This window comes from Cydia pomonella, chromosome 1, assembly GCF_033807575.1.
Source record: "Cydia pomonella isolate Wapato2018A chromosome 1, ilCydPomo1, whole genome shotgun sequence".
NCBI classification, from domain to species: domain Eukaryota; kingdom Metazoa; phylum Arthropoda; class Insecta; order Lepidoptera; family Tortricidae; genus Cydia; species Cydia pomonella.
This window is the reverse complement of record NC_084703.1, coordinates 6277794-6297795: the sequence shown is the minus strand read 5'-3', so window position 1 is coordinate 6297795 and position 20002 is coordinate 6277794. Positions and strand designations below refer to the sequence as shown.

At 36.2% G+C, this 20002-nt stretch overlaps 1 protein-coding gene across 6 annotated transcripts in view; it reads left to right on the top strand.

The window, feature by feature from the left end:
* Positions 1 to 20002, top strand: part of LOC133522438 (protein nervous wreck) — an 81998-nt gene that overhangs the window by 14520 nt on the left and 47476 nt on the right. For all 6 annotated transcript variants that reach the window (XM_061857892.1, XM_061857828.1, XM_061858031.1 and 3 more), the window contains exons 3-8: positions 14671 to 14756; positions 15118 to 15262; positions 17853 to 17989; positions 18487 to 18640; positions 19080 to 19145; positions 19395 to 19556. In XM_061857892.1, coding sequence (XP_061713876.1) covers positions 14671 to 14756; positions 15118 to 15262; positions 17853 to 17989; positions 18487 to 18640; positions 19080 to 19145; positions 19395 to 19556 — 750 coding nt within the window. The remainder of the gene's footprint in view (positions 1 to 14670; positions 14757 to 15117; positions 15263 to 17852; positions 17990 to 18486; positions 18641 to 19079; positions 19146 to 19394; positions 19557 to 20002) is intronic.

Genomic DNA, 20002 nt, shown 5'->3' with positions numbered 1-20002 from the left:
ACTATCGTAATATATGTATAGAAAATATAATTTAAGCGTCGCCTTAGAGGATTGAACCGTGTAGGCAAAATCGAATGCGGTACCTAATCTTATGCGAGAATCATGTTAAATATGTCCTCGAGTTGTTTACCTTTTACAAATTATATTATGAATATAATTGCCCGTTTACATGAGCTTTTACCGGGAAAGTTACACAAAGAATATGGCGTATAAGGATTAGGGATCGGATAATAAATACTCTTATCGGATTAAATTCTCGGTAGGTGGTGATCAGGTAATGCTTGTTTACCTAGAAATCTTGAACGAGAAGTGCATCCTGGAACTGATTCGAAAGCATAAGTAAATAATGTATTACAGTACATTGAGAAATTTGGATAAAATATTTATTTTCCAATTCTAACAACCTGAGTTAAAGTTATTTACGTGTAATTTGCAAAGCAAAATCTTACCGCTCAAAGTGGAGCATTCTCGACCAGATTGACTGTGTTGTGTGGAGTACGTATCTAAGTAACAGAGACCTCCAAACACAAAAACTTTTTGATCCCTTTAACCCTTTACCTTAAAGAGTAAAAAATAAGAATCAAAGTCAAATGGCGTTCTAAAATTTTTTATCATACATGATTAAAATTTTGAGAAGTGTCGAAAGAGGGCAGTAAATTTACTGTTGCTACAAAGTTTTCTTTGACAAACCACCTCCATTTCAAATTCTCTTTGCTATTAGTTACATTTGCTAATCTCGCCATATTTTATTCGTAGGTCAATTGTACTCACAACTCAAAGTAACCTACGCAGTGCTACTCAGAAATGCACCCTCTAATTGTTGTACATGGCTGACGACAGGAAATAGATGTGAAATTGAATAGTTTATATTAGTTCGTGCTGTAACCGTGTTACGCGGTGGTAGGAAACAGGGCACAGGAAAACGGACGTAGGCACGACCGCGCTTCCTTTTACGCTTATTACATACATGTACTCGATAGACTTGTAATACCATTACTTCTACGAACCGTACACATACGAGTATATGTAATACCTATTTAGATCAAGATGGCAATCGTTGACGGAAAAATCAAATCAAAACTTATGGAAATAAACTAATGTCGCCGACAAGAAGGACCGTGCGTAATAGTAGATTGTTAACCAAGGTAGTTTGGCGCTCGAATGCAATGAGACCCTCCACTTTACATTTCAAATAGGTACAAGAAAAGTAAAATGTATTAAAATAACATGACTAAGAATAAACTTACATAGAACTTCTTTCAATTAACAATTTAGGTAAAAGTATCGATATTTATGGAATGAGGAGTTAAATATCGGAATGGAAATTGACCAACAAATCCATTTTAAACCAAGTTTTAATTGCTTATCGTTGAAACAAATTAAATAACCTAATTGAAATGTAAAAAGCTCTAGTGCAGAAACGTATCACTTTCTGCACATTTCATAGATCAATAATGATTCCAGAGCATGAAAAATGGAAATGTTTTTTTTTTTTTCATATTATAGGGTAGCCTCTTAGGGGTAGCAGCTCGGTAGATATTTTTATTTATTACCGTTCACATACAATCATTGAATTTTAGAGATACAGAATTCTACTCGTATGTTTGCCCATGCACTAATGCGTCTGCGTGAAAACCATCTTATTCTTAGGTGTATCCTTTCCCGAGCCTCGAGCTATAAACGGCCAAGCCACATATTTTGACTAAGGATTAGAGTTTGTGAAGTTAGGGATTGTAGAGTTAAAAGCTCTCTGCATGAAATCTGATAATTTTTTGACAGTGTGAGCCTTATTGTTTCATCTTGGCACAATTTTACATGTAATGTTTTTAGTCAGATTGCACTATTCCGGAAAACGCCGAGAAATGAATAATTATGTTTGAATTTATACGAGAATTGTGGACGAAATAGCTGTTCTAGCTTTGGTTTAATTTGAATTCCTTTGGAGCTTTTAACCGGGAATAGGTATTGCTCTAGATTCTCTGGCAAATAATGCATTGATTTGTAACCAATCACATTACATGCAAGAAAAAGCGCCAAAACGAGATGCTTAACGACAATTTTGTGCTACTTTATCCATCGCTGCCTGGTTTACTCGTCCAAGCAGTCCAATGCTGGCATTTTTAAGTTCAAATATTATCTTCCTTAGAAAACTTTTTAGAAAAACATGCTCAACATAATTATCTCAACATATGGCACCGGCACGTGTGGCGTCGCCGCCGCCCGCCGCTGTTGGCCGTACCTTGCTCGCACAAAACTGCTGAGGGACGACCCGCTAACAAGGGCTATTCGCACTATCAATAAACTTGCGTTGAAGTTGGACATATTTACGTACTCTCTGAATGATCTCACAAAGGCTGCAATGTTAACATTAAGTTTATAATTATATTGTCAATAACTCTGATTATTGGCTTGTCGCTTATCTATCGCATTAGGCTAAACCCGTAATGATAGATATAAGTTTTATTAATAATAATTAAAAAAAATTTTTTACATAATATATACACATATTTCACATTCTGGTTAGTTGGACCATTAGTATTCTCAAAATAAAAGTTACCTTGCTTGCTTGCTACTAATGAATCGTCACCCATAATGTCCATAATGCAGGAACGATTATTTTTACATTTTTTGTACAAATGGCGTTGCCGAATTTACAGAGTAATTTATTTTTATTTTTGGAGTCTATTGGCTTAATTTTTTTAACGTTTTCCGATGCCTTATTGCTGTCACATTTGAATGTCGTCCTGAGTTTTCCGTAAGATTTTGGGACTCAGCCACCCGCCGTTTACTTTAATCGACCTCTCTCAGAAAACTGGCTAAAGCTAGAATATTTATCTGAACCAGACATTCTAGCAGCCTCTAATTTTTGTAAAAGATAATGAACTAGAAAAACTATTATAAGCTAAGCTTCAGCTCTCATTAATTTCCACAGAATGTTCCATTATCGTCGGTTTCGGCCATAGGGAATGTGTGCTGTAGAAATTAAATACTTACAAATCTTACAATATCGGGACATCGTTTTTCTCGATCGATCATAATTTCAAGATTTGAATGCGTTCAATTCCCAGTTACAAATAATATAATGTCAGTTTATTTATTTTTTCATTTTACATTTTCCTTGTAAAGGCATTTATTAGTTCCTAGGTCATCGGTGTTCTCTATATATTTACGTATTTATAAATCTTTATATCGTTGTCTAAGTACCCACAATTTACGGCTTGTTTCGCTTACTGTGGGACTTTGTCAATTTGTAATAATGTTCTTTAAAATTTATTTATTCAAAACTTTGTCCAAATTTTATTCCGCATACGTTATGTGTATAAAATAATGCTTTGTTTTCGTGACAGCACGAATTTTACTGTTATCATCAACAATGTCACGGTTTATTTACTTAATTGCTTGTGTAAACTGTACTAATCGCGATTCGTCACCTAGTAAACCTATGAAATTAGTCCTAAGGGATAGCACCACCTATGTAAACTATCAGACGTTAAATACCGTAGGCATTGTAAATTGTTCATTTATTTTTACTCCATACGCAATATTATGTTTGCTTATTTTCATTTAATTAATTTTTATGTAAATATTTTAACTATTGAATATTATATTGTTTGTGTTTTTTATACAGTGTGTATTTTTGATATACCAACAAACTTAAACTAGACGTAGGTTTTTGTGCTATAAAACAATTCTGGATGTTTTTTTTTTTAATTTAATCTTAACCACCAGAACATAATTATTTTTTGGATTTTTTTCGAGTGGCAATGTATTTCTTACATCATGATCACTTGAGGAGTGTCCTTTCAAAAGGGCTTATTTCCACTATACACATTTTTCAGGAAATCGAGAAAAACATAAATACACGGTTTTCATTTCGTAATTATTATTTTATTTTCGATATTGTACTAACGTAAGTTGACATAAATTCTATGGTACTGCATACGTTTTTTTATCTATCTTTATAATTATTTAACTTATCATACAATTTCAAAATTAAGCACTTTGGATGCGAACTTCAGGAATTAAGCCGTTTTGTTGTGGCCTTGTGAGATATTCACTTTTTTGATTTGCACATTTCATGAATAAACTTTTTCGAAATCGATAACTTTTAATTCAGAAATTAAAATTCACTACTAAAAATAATGTTATGGTGGTGTTTAAGTTCGTCTATAATAAAATTATAAATTTACATGTTGCTAAAGTAAACCTTAATATTAAATACATATGTTTAAAACTTATTATTTCGTAGTAACTGGACCAGAAGATAATCAAAGTGCAATAATAATATCAGCCAAGGAACACTGTGTATGTACAAAGAAGAAATAAGCCCTTTTGATCCGAACTTCGATATTTGAACCTTTTTTTAGAGAACAAGAAGGAACTTTTAGAACTTTAATCTTAATGAAAATGCGTAATTTTATGTTATAAGCAGACTTGCATTGATAGTTGAAAAAGTAAAGAGAAATGGAAATAAGTCCTTTTGAAAAGACAAAACTGTCACTTTTGACAGTTGTGACGTCGCGTCATTAAGTGCGACGTTTTTGAGTTAAAACAATGTACATTGTTTGCTGAATTATTTTATATGTAAAAATAAAAATCGACATTTTTTTTATAAAACCTTTGATAGTGTGTTCAATGTTCATTACAGCCTAAACTAACTACCATCTGATTATGTGGTCGTATTAAAAATACACGCTGTATATTTATTTAAGATATTCAGTGTGTCGTTGTGTTAGTTTCGAACCCGACTGTATACCGCAGCGAACATCGTAGTTCGAAATTCGTGTACCCCTGTCTTTACATTTTAGATTATAAAATAGCAAGTAAACGTTAGATATTGACATAGACTTTCATCGAATTTAGTTTTCACGGTAACCGTGCAGCCAACTAACTAGCCAGAGATCCTTGACGTGATAGGCGATTTTATATCGTTTGCATAATAGTATTAAAGCCCGACCAGAAATATATGATCATTGTCAAGAGGGCGCTGTTATTCTCATGTATAGGGAGACAGTTCAGTTTAGTATCATAAATTAATTTCCAATGAAATTCCGCAATATGGAGCGTGATCATATATTTCTGGTCAAGCTTTATACTTAATGAGGTTTAAACGGAACTATTGAAACAAACAATTCCTCCCTATTGCTTACCCAAGCCAAGCGTTGACGCGAAAAGAGCAGCAGGGGTAAAAGGTGGGGGTAGTGGGGTGAGGGTATTAATCTCATTAATTAGGCCTAGATAGGAGCTGACGTCTAGACGGGAGGAGGAAGGGCAGCATCCTGTTAATTGGCATCATACTTACCAAATCGATATGAATTATTAATAATTATTTGTTTTCGAGATCATATTGATAATGATACCCGGGCAAGCGAAAGATTCTAAAATTGAACCAAGTAGCGAGTGATTTGAAAAGTAGAATCTTAAACGTTGCGAAGGTTTCAAGGCACGAGGATTAAACACACTTTGCTCCCAAGCGAAACACAAAATTTACACACCTAGCGTGGAAAAATCCAAACTGTAAAAAAATATAAAATTTATAACTTAAAGTCAAATGAAAACTATAAAATATTTATCATTCAACAATCATGACTTGAAAGTCTGTTCTTCAACCAACATCAAAATTTGCAACAGATTACTTTGCCATTCTTGTGGATAAGATGCAATTGTCTCGTCAGTTTTTGAAGAATAAAACATAAGAGCTATTACTATCGGGTCTGGTGTAAGTAAATACTTTTTTATGTGTTAAATATTTCAATTGAATTATATCTCTGATACAAGGTCTAGTAGGAGTATTCTATTACTGCCAGTTTAGTAAAAAACATTACTAGCCTGGATTTAATATTTATCAATCAATCAATTACCTGGTCTACTTATTGATTAAAATATTGAGGCAATGTACCACCGTAAAGTACATTTCAACCATTTATTATGTGTCGCCATTTTTTTTCACATTTTATCTCGAAATAACACCAAGCAAAGGACGACGTTCATAAAAGTCAGGCACCTCTTTGTCTTGCCGGTTATTTTATTCCATGATAATAAGAAGTTTTCAAAGGTTTTATAGTGGAGAGGTTTCTGCGGCGAGGGTGCAGCTGATTTTATTGCATGGAAGCTATAAAAGAAAACAATGCTGTATATTTCTCTTCAACATCTATTCATAGCTTTAATTTTAATTAATAATTATAGCTTTCATATACCGAGCATGTCCAAGAATCGTTATCGACGCTTTTAATTAAATTCTAAGCTTCGAAGTAAATTAGTTAGATTAGAAGTAAACCACAGAATCAGTATTTTGTAATCGCTTGCAACATTTTTCAAAAATAAGACTCATAATCATAGAGCTGCTTAACTTGCTTAAGTTAGACGTTTTATGAATTTCTGTCTATTGAATATAAAAAGAAATGGTGCCATAGGCCCTCAGTACACGGAGCGTACGCTTAAACATTGCGAGTACGTGACGCGTAGAGTTCTGGGCACCAAGCGTTGCGTAAGCGTCGCGTAGGCGTTGCGTAAGCGTAATTATTTTATAAGTAACGCTTACGCGTCGTGTGCTGGGGGCCAGCCATACTGTCCATGACTATAGAAAAAATGTAGGTAGTTTTAATTTGTTACTACCGCCCGTGTATCTTTAATTAAACAGGCCGAAAACATAAAAGACGAATAGGGTATTCGACTTTTAAGTTTTAACGCACAAAGCGGTAGATATTTTAATGTATCATAATTGGTGCTGTTACTGTTACTTATAATCTTTCTAAGATGGCGGGACGTCAATGTAAGCAAAGTGAATTTAGTATAGAGGCGTATTGTCAAAGTAAATTTTGTAGGCAACTAAATTTACTGCCATCTTTCGACAAGTTGACTAAAACTCTTAGTATGGAAGGTGGAGGTAAGGAATGGAATCTCCATATACCAAAAAGTGTCATCCAAAAACCTTGAATAGACAGCGCACTTCACTCCGTCAATAACACCTAGGTCTACTCTAGCGCTACTCTGGAGAGATTTGGAACTATTATTTATAGCTGGTAACTAGACACTTTTGCATCAGTTCTGCCTATGGAGATTGCATTCCTTGGAAAGAAGAGCTTGGAAGGTAGAGCCTTTCATAACTCTTAGAATGACATATGGCTATTTGAGCCATGTTCTTTCACTGATATGAGTTAAATGTCTAACGGTGTCGCCATCTACTCGAGTATAGGCCAAAGATATATCGCCATCTATTCGAGCATATTATTTTCTTAATTTTTCGAGGCACGTTCTTTTTCTTATATGGAGTTTTATATATGACTGACACATTCAATAGATATGTAACTGATAAAAATTGTGATTAAAGTAAACGAAAATATCAGAAAGTAAAAGAAAATTAAATGCATCGTAACGTACCTAAAATAGAGTACGTAGGATAGAGGCTCTGAGTTACAAAGAGTAACTTTTTGACCCTGGCTTTAGGTTTCTTGGATCTCTGCCAGTTGGCCAGAGAGGAATCTAGAGAAAACAGCAGCTCCCTCGCGGCTACTTGTTTTCAATTAACACCTGTGGGGCTAAGATGGTCGGCTCTTTATCATTTGTCACCATGCCTATCACGTTCTAACAAATATGTAAGTGTGAAAGTGACGCATGACATGACAGGTGATAAAAATGCGACCATGATACCGCTGCTGAAATCACAAAACTATATCTTAATATACCGTAACTATATTTTTTAAAGCTTTCACGCCGATTTCTTATTATTGAATGTATGTATTGTTTGTTTTAAGTTGAACTTGCATATTGATTTATTACAACCAAGGCACCCTATTCGAGGAGCGATTTTAATTAAGAGGCTGTCAATACCGAAACTACTGCGCGTCAGTGTACAAGGAACAGAATCCGACAAAAAACCATAAATAGGTGGCGCTACAATACCTAGAATAGGTACTTGAGAAAAAATCTAATCATAGACAGCGCACTTCACTCCGTCAATAACGCCTAGGTTCTTAGCTACTCTAGCGCTACTCTGGAGAGATTTGGAACTATTATTTATAGCTGACAGCTGGAGACTTTTACAACAATTCTGCCCAAGGAGTTTCTGTTCCTTGCCTCTACCTTCCATAAGTGCACACTATTTGTATCGGAGTTACTTGGCCTTAAAAGGAAATAATAAGAATACTATTGAAATTTGAAAAAAACACATGTGGATTATTTGTGTAATATTGCTCGTTATGGTTTAGGTATAAATATTTTGAAATAGTGATTTTTATTGTAGACCCATCAGCAAAAACTAAAGACATAGAACCTTTTAATGATGACTTTAAGACCAATCTTTGCAATTATTTTCTATCAAGCCGATTTCGTCCAATCATATATCGACTACGGCCACGGTCTTTAAAATTTGATGAATATTAACATATCTATTTATGCTTAACTAAAAAAACTCTTAAGAACTTAAAAAAGACAAACCGCCGTATTAATTAAACTTTACCATCTTTGTTACAGCCGGATAAGGACAAACGATTGTCAAAGGCTTGTTAGACTTAATAACACCATAAGAGTAAGCAGTACATATTTTCACTTTTAAAATGTGTAATTGGTCGCAGAGCATCTTGCTTGCATTGAAATTGAAATCAATTTGTAAGTTTCAATGGACAATATCGAGGTGAACATCGATTTTAAAGGAAAACTGTCGCATCCGGGGCTATAACAGCAAAAATCGAAGTTCGCAAAGTGCGGCCTTTATTGGAGTAAAACAAAAAGATCCCCGCAATTTGCGAATATTGGTTGACTGAGGGCCTACTGCGAATAACGAAAATTGAAATTCCGTTATCTATCTCTTTAACGCCTTTGTGTATTATAACGATAGAGAGGTAGATAAAGAAATTTCTATTTACCTTATTCGCGGTAGGGCCTCGGGCACCTAACGCGGCCTTCTTCTTCTTCCTCCTGCCCTTATCCCACGTTATGTGGGGTCGGCACAACATGTTCTTCTCTTCCATTCTCCTCTATCTTTCGTCACCTCAGCACTCACTCCTTTCTTTCTCATATCCTCTTTCACACAATCCATCCATCGCGGCCATCATGTCGTAAACCATTTATCGACATTCCCAAGGGAAAATAATTACAAAATTTGATTTTTATACGGGAAATAAAGAGCCGTCTGAGTTATTAACTGAAAACTAATAGCGTTTCTTATCGGCTTCTAAACCATTTATCGACATTCCCAAGGGAAAATAACTACAAAATTTGATTTTTATACGGGAAATAAAGAGCCGTCTGAGTTATTAACTGAAAACTAATAGCGTTTCTTATCGGCTTCTTCTCTGGTACCGTGTTCCAGATACCGTATACAAAACATTTAATAGTGGCGATATTTTCATCACGATAATATTTCGTAAATGTATACTATTTATGCTATTTACTTTGTTTACTCGTAAGTACCTAATTTTCTTCTAAGAACGATATTTTCCAGTTCCGAAATGGAAATGTCCTTATGAATTTTTTTCTAGACTTTTTAAATCCTTTTTCGAATGATGCAAATTATCTTACGTTTTTTTTTTCTGTTTGAAGTTGTATTTTTGTTGGCGAATGACTATGAGTATTTATAAAATTTTACGGGCCTGATTTAGTTTAATTATGTTTTATCCCTTTCAAATACATAAGTCAAAATGACAGATAAAGACAAACGATTCATAGCGAATTCAGGCCAGTAACGCGTTTATGAATAACGCCATAAATATTTAACAGCGTGAAATACATAACTTCGTTACCTCATTTTCTATTTGTTTCATAGAAGGTACAAATAATATCGAGGCAGAGTTTAGGTTCAACTAATTCGAGTAATTCGTGATCTTGTTACTTTCTAGATTACTAGACAGAATACTCCATGTTTTAGAATAAATCTGTAAAATGCATACCAAAATAGTGACCCGGTCTTTGAAAGTAATTCCGTTCACACGGAAATAGGCACTAGACGTTGAAGAAGATTGCATTTGTGCACAATTTATTTACTTAAAAGGTAATTTTATTTGCGGTAAAGGAAATAGAATTTTCGATATTTTCTGCGTTAATCCAATGAAGTGCTCCACCAGGAGGTTCATTCCGATTGTAACAACAAGGTATACTGTTAATACATTCAGAATGGACCCCATTATGTAAAGTGGGTACTATTTACAATTTTATCTGCTTTCTAATTTATTAACACTTGCTTAAACTTATTATGACTGGCCTTTTACGTTTTACTGGTACGGCCGGTTTAGATTGCAAATCAAATTCTTTAATTTAATCCTTTATATTGCAAATTCCTTTCTAAAAACCAGCCCAGTATATTATGCCTTACTTACTCTGAAAGCAGCAGAAAACTTATTTTAATGGCTTGGCTTATTTTTAACAACGGCAGGGAAAAAATTGGGGTCCTAGAATTCTAAGATGTCGTTAGAGACTAACTAAATATATAAGTAGTGAAGGAGGAAAAATGGTGTCAGTCTTCTGTACCCTGGTTTTAGTAAGCAGCTTTGCGAATGTGGAGCCCTGCGAGATCCTTATACAAAGAAACCTAGTTAATTGGGACCTGGATAAATGGGAAACCTCAATAATTGCAACCAAAGGCACCAAAAGTTATCTATAATTGAAATTACGGAACCTCTTTAAATGACATTCAGAAACATATCACACTCATGACCTCCATAATTGAAACAGTGCTAAAAAGTTCCTTTACAGTACATATGGGGCTACTTTATAGCACTAGTGCGAGAAGTAGCATATTACGTTACTGTGTCGAACATTTAAAGGGCCATATGTACTGTAAAACGTTGTACGATACATGTGCGAATAGGTAATTCGCAACTCGTGTCGATTTAAAACACTCCCTTCGGTCGTGTTTTAATTTATCGCCACTCGTTTCGAATTTCCTATTTTTCGCACTTGTATCGTAATGTACTATTATAATGTGCTTTCCATTGCCTCTACTATTGAAACGGGTCAGGGTATTACCTCTGTAATTGGAATAATGTAGCGAGGTGAAACAATGTTCTTTATAGTTATAGCTTTCTGTTTTATAAAACTATTTTGAAGTTTAAAATAAAACCGGAAGTTATTTAATTACTTAGGTAGGTATCTGTCGAAGCGTGTAGACGAATGAGTCTTTTTTTAAATCAAATAAATTGTATTTTTCTGTAATTAATATAATAATTCCCTACTCCGTACAATGAAACTTTCTTTTACAATTCACGAGAAAAATATTAAAACCCAAACAATTATAATAAAATAAACTAGTAGTTAACATAGTATAAAGTTGATTTTAAATAATCTATAATATATAGACCAAAAAACCAGAATATAAGATTGTGAAACTAATTTCAAAGGTTATTTGCACGTCCATAAAATAATTTTGCCAGAGAACAACCTGTGTAAATGAGAACCTCTATGTGTTTAAGGATATTTGGCATGATCTGCTTAAAAAGAAAACAAGGTTAATTGACTCAAAATCGCCGATCTCTTGAGATTTCAATTATCCAGATTTCACTGTAATTCATAATGTTAATGAAACTACTTAAAGGAATATTTCTTCATCATAGTGTTGGTCCGGATTATGTTGCCTACAATGTATCACATCCCAATATAACATTTTCACATAAAAATGTGCTGAAAACTCCTCAGTTACTTTTTATTCTATTGGGTAATGTTAATATCTTGTAGCCATCCATGCGTTCGGGAGGCCAATTCTAACTTTCCCTACATTTTGAAGTCAAAACGTGTCGGAAGCCGGTGCCGCTCGAAAAGTCAAATATTAAATGATTTTGTCAAAATGATATCTATGTAAATAATTTAGTATAATTCGCACGTGCATTTCGTTCGTACTTGTTCGTGCATCTATTGACGCAAGCGAGACACACGGCCGAACAATAACAAAATGACGTCTTTTTGATATAATTTCGACGTTTAATCGATTTGTCTACCAATGGAAAGCACATAGACGCTGTGTGAACAATCACTTAAATGTTGTACTGTAGGTATGGTACAGTCAGCATCAGATATGTCGGAACCGCCGTAGTGCTCAATCAAACACGCACTTTAACGCGTTGAAAGTAGAAGTGTGTTCGGATATTTGTGAGCACTGATATATCTGATGGCGCCTGTATTAGGTAATATTTATCCATTCAAATTTTTTCTATCTCTGTCACAAAGGAATCAACACAAAACGCTGAATGAAATACAGGAAATACGTTGGATAAAATACGTTTGTACAGGATAGCCGTGGAATGCCCCATTAACACATTCGTTTCGTTACGGAAAACATTTGGGCGTATTTGACTTTCCGTCGGTGCGGCAGCTATCTACGCTTGTCTTGCCCTCAGTCCGGAGGTGGCTTTTCTATGTTCCCGTGTAAGTAAGAAAAAGATGACAATCATTCCGATATTCTTACTTCAAGTATATTCCATTTCAATTTCCTGGTTTGATGATTTTTCTGGTGCGCTTAGGAGTAAGAGGATTTACAATTAAGGAGTTTAGAATTAGAAGTCAGATAAAAATATTTATCGAGTAATTTGTAAGGTAAACGTCCTAGTGTTCGGCATGATAATGCCCAGTTGATGTCACCTGTCAGCCCTGTTGACAATGAGTTAGGTTTAAAAATGACATGGAATGGGACGGTGACTGGCACTCGGATGTCTGCCTTACCAATATTTTGTACTTTTTTATCAATTTTGTTCATTCCATAAATCATTTTCTTTTTATTTGGCTATGCATTTGCTCATATCATATTTTGCGTTGCTAATTAATCATTTTAAATTGCGCTGCCTTCAAACTTTTCATCTCTTCATGCGAAATTAGCAAGCGAATGAATTATTAACTTAAAGCAGCGGGCACACCGCTGCACAATAGATGTTGATACACCGTGTACGCAAACTGTGTTTACGCAAATTGCCTATGACAAAAACGCAGCGCATATGACGCGCTTCTGCGTATAAGCTCCGTTAACTGCGGGTGTGGTCGGTCCTTAACTTGTTAAATTTTGAAAATAAAAATTAATACTAGTTTCTTTATGTAGGTACCTGTACACATCTTCAGCCGGTATTGAAATTCCTTGATTAACTAAAATTCGCTAGTTATGTGTTCATAATCTACCTAGGCGGTCATATTTTCTATTTCCCTGTATGGATAGTGATTATTGGAAAAAACTTCCCTATTATGCCCTTTCCCAGGCCTCAAACTCTTTCCGTGCCAAATTTCATGTAACTCGGTTCAGCGTATAGACATGAGGAGGTTACAGATTGACTGACAGACCGAATTCCTGTCGCATGTATAGGTATAATATAATGTTGGTAGGGATGTATCTACAATTGCTCTTAGTAAGTAGATCAAAACGCCTGCATTGATTGACGATAGCATTGATCTAATATTTTATTATGTATGACGTCGCTACCCAGTTTGGTTGGACATAATGAAACTTATTAAATGGCAGGTTTAACTATCTGGTAGACGTATAACCTAGTTATTAACCTATTTAGCGTTTCTAACTTTACAAGCCATGAACAATATAAGTAGGAACCTAGATAAGAAATTGCAAAATCTGGGTCATTGTGACATTAAATGAAAGCTTTATTTTCGTATTCTGGTAGCGGAAAGGAAGGCCTTTCAAAATATCCTGGAACGTATCAAAAGAGATTATGGCACTGGAGGATATAGAATAATGCCGAAATCGAGGAGTTGGTGGGTGAACCTAATATCATCGGTGAAACCAAATCCCAAGACTTCGCTGCTTCGGCCACCTACTTAGAATTGAAGAGGATCGGGCTGCTAAGAGAACCGGTCTTCCGGGAAGACCGTGGTGGTGGTTGTGGCCGCCCGATGGGTCGACCCAGATACCGCTGGGGAGACAGCATTGAAGCGGATCTGCGGCAGCTCCAAGCCGATAATTGGCAGGAAGCGGCGTAGGATCAGATAAAGTGGCGTGCTCTTCTGTCGGAGGCCAAGACCCTTTAGGTCGCTGAGCCACATTAGTTAGTTTCTTTTCGCATGGAGGCAAAATTGAGTCTCTGCATAAGAATGATCAGGTTAGCTTTATATATATACCAGTAGCGGCCAGTTATAAAACATGGTCTTGATTTGACATTATTCTCAGTGCGTGTCGCTCGCTTCAATAGACAAATTCGATGCTATTTTGTATCTATTATAGATACTGTTGACGCTGTAGGTGTTCCACAATAAAAGCTCGAAATACGGATTACGAAAAACAGTTTAATTTCACAAAGTTACAGACACCACGTGAATTTTATATGAGAGCGATATGTACGTGTGTCGCGCGCGGATAGACAAGCCGACTGACGCGTGGTCAAAAAACAAAACCGTTGGAACCTTGTCGCTGCGTCACACGTATATATATATATATATATATATGTACCTTCAAATTTCAGCATAAAACTAACATTGTACAGATTATGAGAGTACCACCATATTAAAATAAATTAAAATAAAGAGAAAAAACCCATTTTGAGCACGTCGCTAACAGATACAAAAGATATTCTTCTAAGCCCGTAGAGATTTCTAAATTATATTTTATTCACTTTCCAGATCAAGAAGACTTTCTGGGTGTATAATAAGCGGTTAGCGGTTTTAAACAAGCATCTGTTATGTTTGCTTGAAGATTGCGGTATCTATCGAAGTTACAAACGCATCTTAACACAAAGTTTTTGTTCGCAGGCCTTGCTGAAAATATCTTCAGGATATCTCAGTAAGAAGATCCCAAACATCCCGGACATCAAAGTCGACGGAGCGGAGGAAAAATGGTATTTAATATATTTAGTTTACTTAGACCGTGACTGCTGTCGTTTGGTGTTGACTTAATATCCACAGGTCTATTTGTATCCATAAGTAATTGTCATTTCCGCTCTTATAATCAATGTTATAAAGGCAAAACTTGTAAACTATTAACAGTTTTAAAGAAACAACAATATTCTTAAGTATAGGAGAAATACGGTTTTTTACCATGAAATACTGACGAGGTGAAGCTGAAGGTGACCTTACTTCTTATTCTTTGATACCTCGAGTTGCATGCATAAAAGGGCAAAGGTCTTCTCTTACCAAAAAAAAAAATTCGTGGTCGCTTTTAACTTTTCTTCAATTGACGAATTTACTGTTGACGAACAGGAACATGTGGAACGTGTGGCGCACGGTCCTCGAGGAGAATGAGAAGCTCGCCCGCGCGCGCCTGGCGGCCGTCGAGGTGTTCCAGCAGCAGATCGCCGACGAGGCCAAGATGCTGCGCCAGCACAAGATCAACGTTGCAAAGAAGGTTGGTTCCTTCCGAGTGGGTTTCAAATAAAGGATCGCTGACGAGGTCAACATGTTAAGCTAACACAAAATCCACGTCTTCAAGAGGGTTAGTGTGTAGTGTAGGTATTACATGTAGATGGGATGGGAAGCTAGTGTATGCCTCGCCGACGGCGAGGTGATCCAGCAGCAGATCGGCAACGAGGACAAGGATTAATATTTTGCAAAATTTATTGTACACTCTGTGTGAGAAAACTTTAGTGCAGCCTTCATCTGTAATGCAAATGCAATGTTAAAATATAATGGCGCAAGGGAACTAAAAAAGACCAATTTATTGGTCCCAGTATATTTTAATATATGTAATAATTTGGAGGACGCTTTTAATTTATAGGACCCTTAAGTTAATTTATAGTTTATTTTCATCAATTTGTCTAGTCTAGTTTTATGTAATTATTACCACGATTATAGGTACTTACCGATTATGCCCTTCAAAGGATTATCATGATTTTTGTTACATCCTCTGTTATGTTATGCATGTAATGTAACATTGTCAAAAGTCAAGGATGGTAATAGTAGTAGCGTAAGTCACATACCTGTGCCTAACGTTACGATCACAAAAAGTTAATTAAAATCGATTCGCTCGTCTGCGACCATACCATGAAAGTGAGTTTATGCCCTATAATAAATGCCATTCCAGTTCTTTTCTTCCAATTACATAGTCACCTGACGTGTCCCACAAGGTAATAAAGCAGTTACACCTTCAATTACCTATTTCTTACTAATTGTAGACCTTGTAACGGTCTCCGAGTTATTGGAGTTCAGGAGTCTACGAGTTCTTTATCCTGTTAAAATAGAACGAACTTTGTGATCTTAACATGCTATGGCTTCTCCACTTTTGAGTGGTTCATTCCAATATTAGTAACTGGCTCTAACATATTTGACGCACTAGCAGCTCTTGGAGCTGATGCGTGTACTTACATCGCAGCACTTGTGTTTATTTTGGACTTATTAAAGTTCTAAAATGTGTATCTAGTGTATTTTGGAAAGAGTTCACCGACGGTGTACTAACAACAGTTTCTGGTAGAGAGTTTCACGCATTTACTACACGATTTGCCATGAAGTGTTTTCTAGGGTAGCACATGGATGTTAGATTAGTTTTTTAGTGTCCTCTCAATCTTACATTCTGGCTTGATATGTATATGTCTTTAATATTTGAAACATTATAGTGTCCAGACAAGACTTTGTATGTCTCAATAAGATTGCCTCGCTTCTTCCTTCAGTCCTTCAATGTTGTAAAACCAATTCATGAAGCCGTTCTTCATAAGGCTTGTCTTTAAATGAAGCAAATATTTTAGCAAATGTGATGTCCTTTTTAAAGCAGGCCATATCTGAAAAGCATACTTAAGTAAAGGACGGAGGAATGACTTGTATTTTCTAATAAATAGATCCTTAGTAATTACATTACATTGCGTCAATACCTACACTAAGCAACTTGATACTTGTATCTTAGGAATTTCGTGTTAGTAGGTCAATGTGTAACTTAGGTGCTTATTGGTCAAAAGCAATAAGGATGATATATTATTACAAACAAAAACGTATGTATATACTTAAATAAATTTATACGGTCAAGCAATAAACGGGACAACCAAATGTTAACCTAAGTAGCAGAATGATTATTTATAACAAAAAAAAGGTAGATAAAGTGAGTGAACTATGTTATATTTATACAAATATCAACTGGTGACATAACTATTTTAAAGAAAAAGTGATTTCTAATATTTTTTAAAATACTATCGCTATACTTAGCGCTCTAGTGGCTCTAGGTACCCGCATAGTCTATAGAACTTAAATATCCAGTTTGCGCATTTTCATCGCTGGGCACTGCTCGCCTTCGGTTTTATGGTTGGACGGTTTCTTAAAGCGCTGACATGTCGCACATTTGGAAGGCTCACTCCATGCACATTCCTTGATGCCTTATATATCAGACTACGGCGTTTAAAAGGTTAATCATCATGACGTTTATGCATAACTACATATTATACACATATTATGGTTAGTATGCATTTCTGCAAATTCATTTTATTCGAGGACGTCGCGGGCTTTGTCCGATGTTTACCCGTTATTACATTATTCATATTACGATTGGCTGTTTATATTGACAAGGTCGAAACAATTTTTTATACGTCAACTATAAGACAATAACATATTTAAGTATTTTTATTACCAAATTTAAACGCCCTCCTGATATATAAGCGGACAGTTCTTATTACCCTAATATTATAATGCCAAGGTACCTTTCTAGCCCCAAAATATTAGAGTAGCGTGACGCACCGACCGATATTAGAGATCATGTCATTTAAAGATTGCAAACGCCATGCCACAGCTTTATTCTGCGAAATACCATATTTTTCTTCACCGAAAAGCGATCGGTAAATATCAAATGAGAGCCGGGGTTCGAAAGCCGCACGCCTTGGCACACGTCTACACAGTGCCACACGTCGCACATGTATGGCAATGTGGGCTATTGTCCACCAACGCTTCTATTTGTGTACGAGTATGTGATATTACTATTACTGTAAACACTAAACATAGTTTTGTTCATTTGTCTGCAGTGCACAGACTCACTGGCGCAAGCGCACAAGGAGCTGCAACTAACAGTGATTGACGTCGACAAGACCAAAAAGCTGTACTTCGACGAGGAACACACCGCCCACGACGTCAGAGATAAAGCCAAAGACATTGAGGAGAAGTAAGTTGTTTTTTATTTAAGAGCCTGGAATGTCCACTTCCAACAGGGTAAAGGCCTCCCTCTCACTCTCCTTTTTCGGTCTTGAGCAGTCTCCCAGTCAGAGGCATTCCATGAACAGTCCCGTACTATACTCTATCTCTCCATACTTACCTGCAAATCTTCAGGAAATTCGCGTTGGTACGGGACAAATGGTAGACAATATCGTGGAATACTCAGTCAGCAAAAAAGGTTTCAATTTTGACGGTCCATCGTTTTCATGGTTTTCTATTACGCATGTGTTTTTTGCCCTTAAGTCTCACGGCAGACGTATCCAGGCTCATTTTAAATTGTGTTTGTGTTAGTACTTATTGCTACAGCCATATATGACATTTAGAAGTGAGTATGTTGAGATTTTTTTAATCAATCGCAGCAGTCGTTGATTTAGATTACATACATTTTGATTTGCTAACCATTCAATACAAAAATACTCGTTCCTTATCCAAGATTTTTTGCTGTAGATTGAAGAAGAAGAAAGGTTCCTTCTTCCAATCGATAACGTCGCTCCAAAAGAACAGCGCCAAGGTATCGTCGCGTCGCGATCAACTCGAGGAGAAGTCCACGGGCGCCAGGAACGACTATCTGCTCAGCATCGCCGCTGCCAATGCCCATCAGGTACCATACGTAAACCTTATTGCAATTATATTAGATCTACCAATTATCAGTTAGAGATGGACCACGCTAAGTTTTTACATGGGGTACTAGGATATGTATAGTTATCAGTAGGCCTAGCACAGGAGGGGCGCGACAGTATCTCAACCGCGAGAGTCAGTAGTCAGTCGTCTTTTTCTTTATGTATTCATTAGAGAGGGATGGGTAGCCTATCTCGCGGGTGAGATACTGTCGCGCCCCTGCTGTGCTAGGCCTACCTACTGAGTCTGTGTGTTTTAGTGTTAGTAGAACATAAGACACTTTCGTTCGCCACGTGTTGATTGGCTATCACACATGTACTGTAAGCTGCAGAGATAACTGACCCCATGAAACTAGAAAATTGTTTTTTCTCATTTGTTTTAAGCAATATGAAAATAGGTACATATTGTATTTTTGCCCTCAGAATCGCTACTTCCTCGTAGAACTGCAGACTTGCATGCAGAACATGGAATCAGCCGTATATGAAAAGGTGAGAAATTCGCTAAATGTTGTTTTACCTATATGAACATTTTGAAATTGTGATTGTAATCATCTCGGAGTTAGTATATTTTCTTTTTATTTATGATTCTATTAATCTAGCTAGCTTACATTTTGACAAGAATAAGATAATTTTTATTCTGAGTGCTAAGCGTGACTGATTAATAGAAACTATGGACCCTTTGTCCTGCGCGTGATAATATTTTGTATACTACATAAGTAATATGTATTTATTGTCCAGGTATCAGAGTTCCTGACCCTCATGGGCCGCACCGAGCTGCTGACGTGCTCCGCCACCCAGCACTCGTTCGGCAAGATCCGGGACCAGGCACAGCAGCTGACCCGGGACTATAACCTGCAGTGCGTGTACCTGTACTACCCGGTGCTGAAGCAACACATCCAGGTTAGCTATGTGTGCGATGCGATATGCGATATTTTAACGTCCCTTATTTTGATTTTTTTAATCGAAAATATCCTTTACAGTACATATGGGGCTACTTTATAGCACTAGTGCGAGAAGTAGCATATTACGTTACTGTGTCGAACATTTAAAGAGCCATATGTACTGTAAAACGTTGTACGATACATGTGCGAATAGGTAATTCGCAACTCGTGTCGATTTAAAACACTCTCTTCGGTCGTGTTTTAATTTATCGCCACTCGTTTCGAATTTCCTATGTTTCGCACTTGTATCGTAATGTACTATTTTAGGGTTCCCTAGCCAAATGGCAAAAACGAAACCCTTATGGATTCGTCATGTCTGTCTGTCTGTCCGTCCGTATTCGCAGGAGGAAAATACTAACTAAGAAATACCAATAAAATCCAATGAAATCAAATCCAAATAAAAAA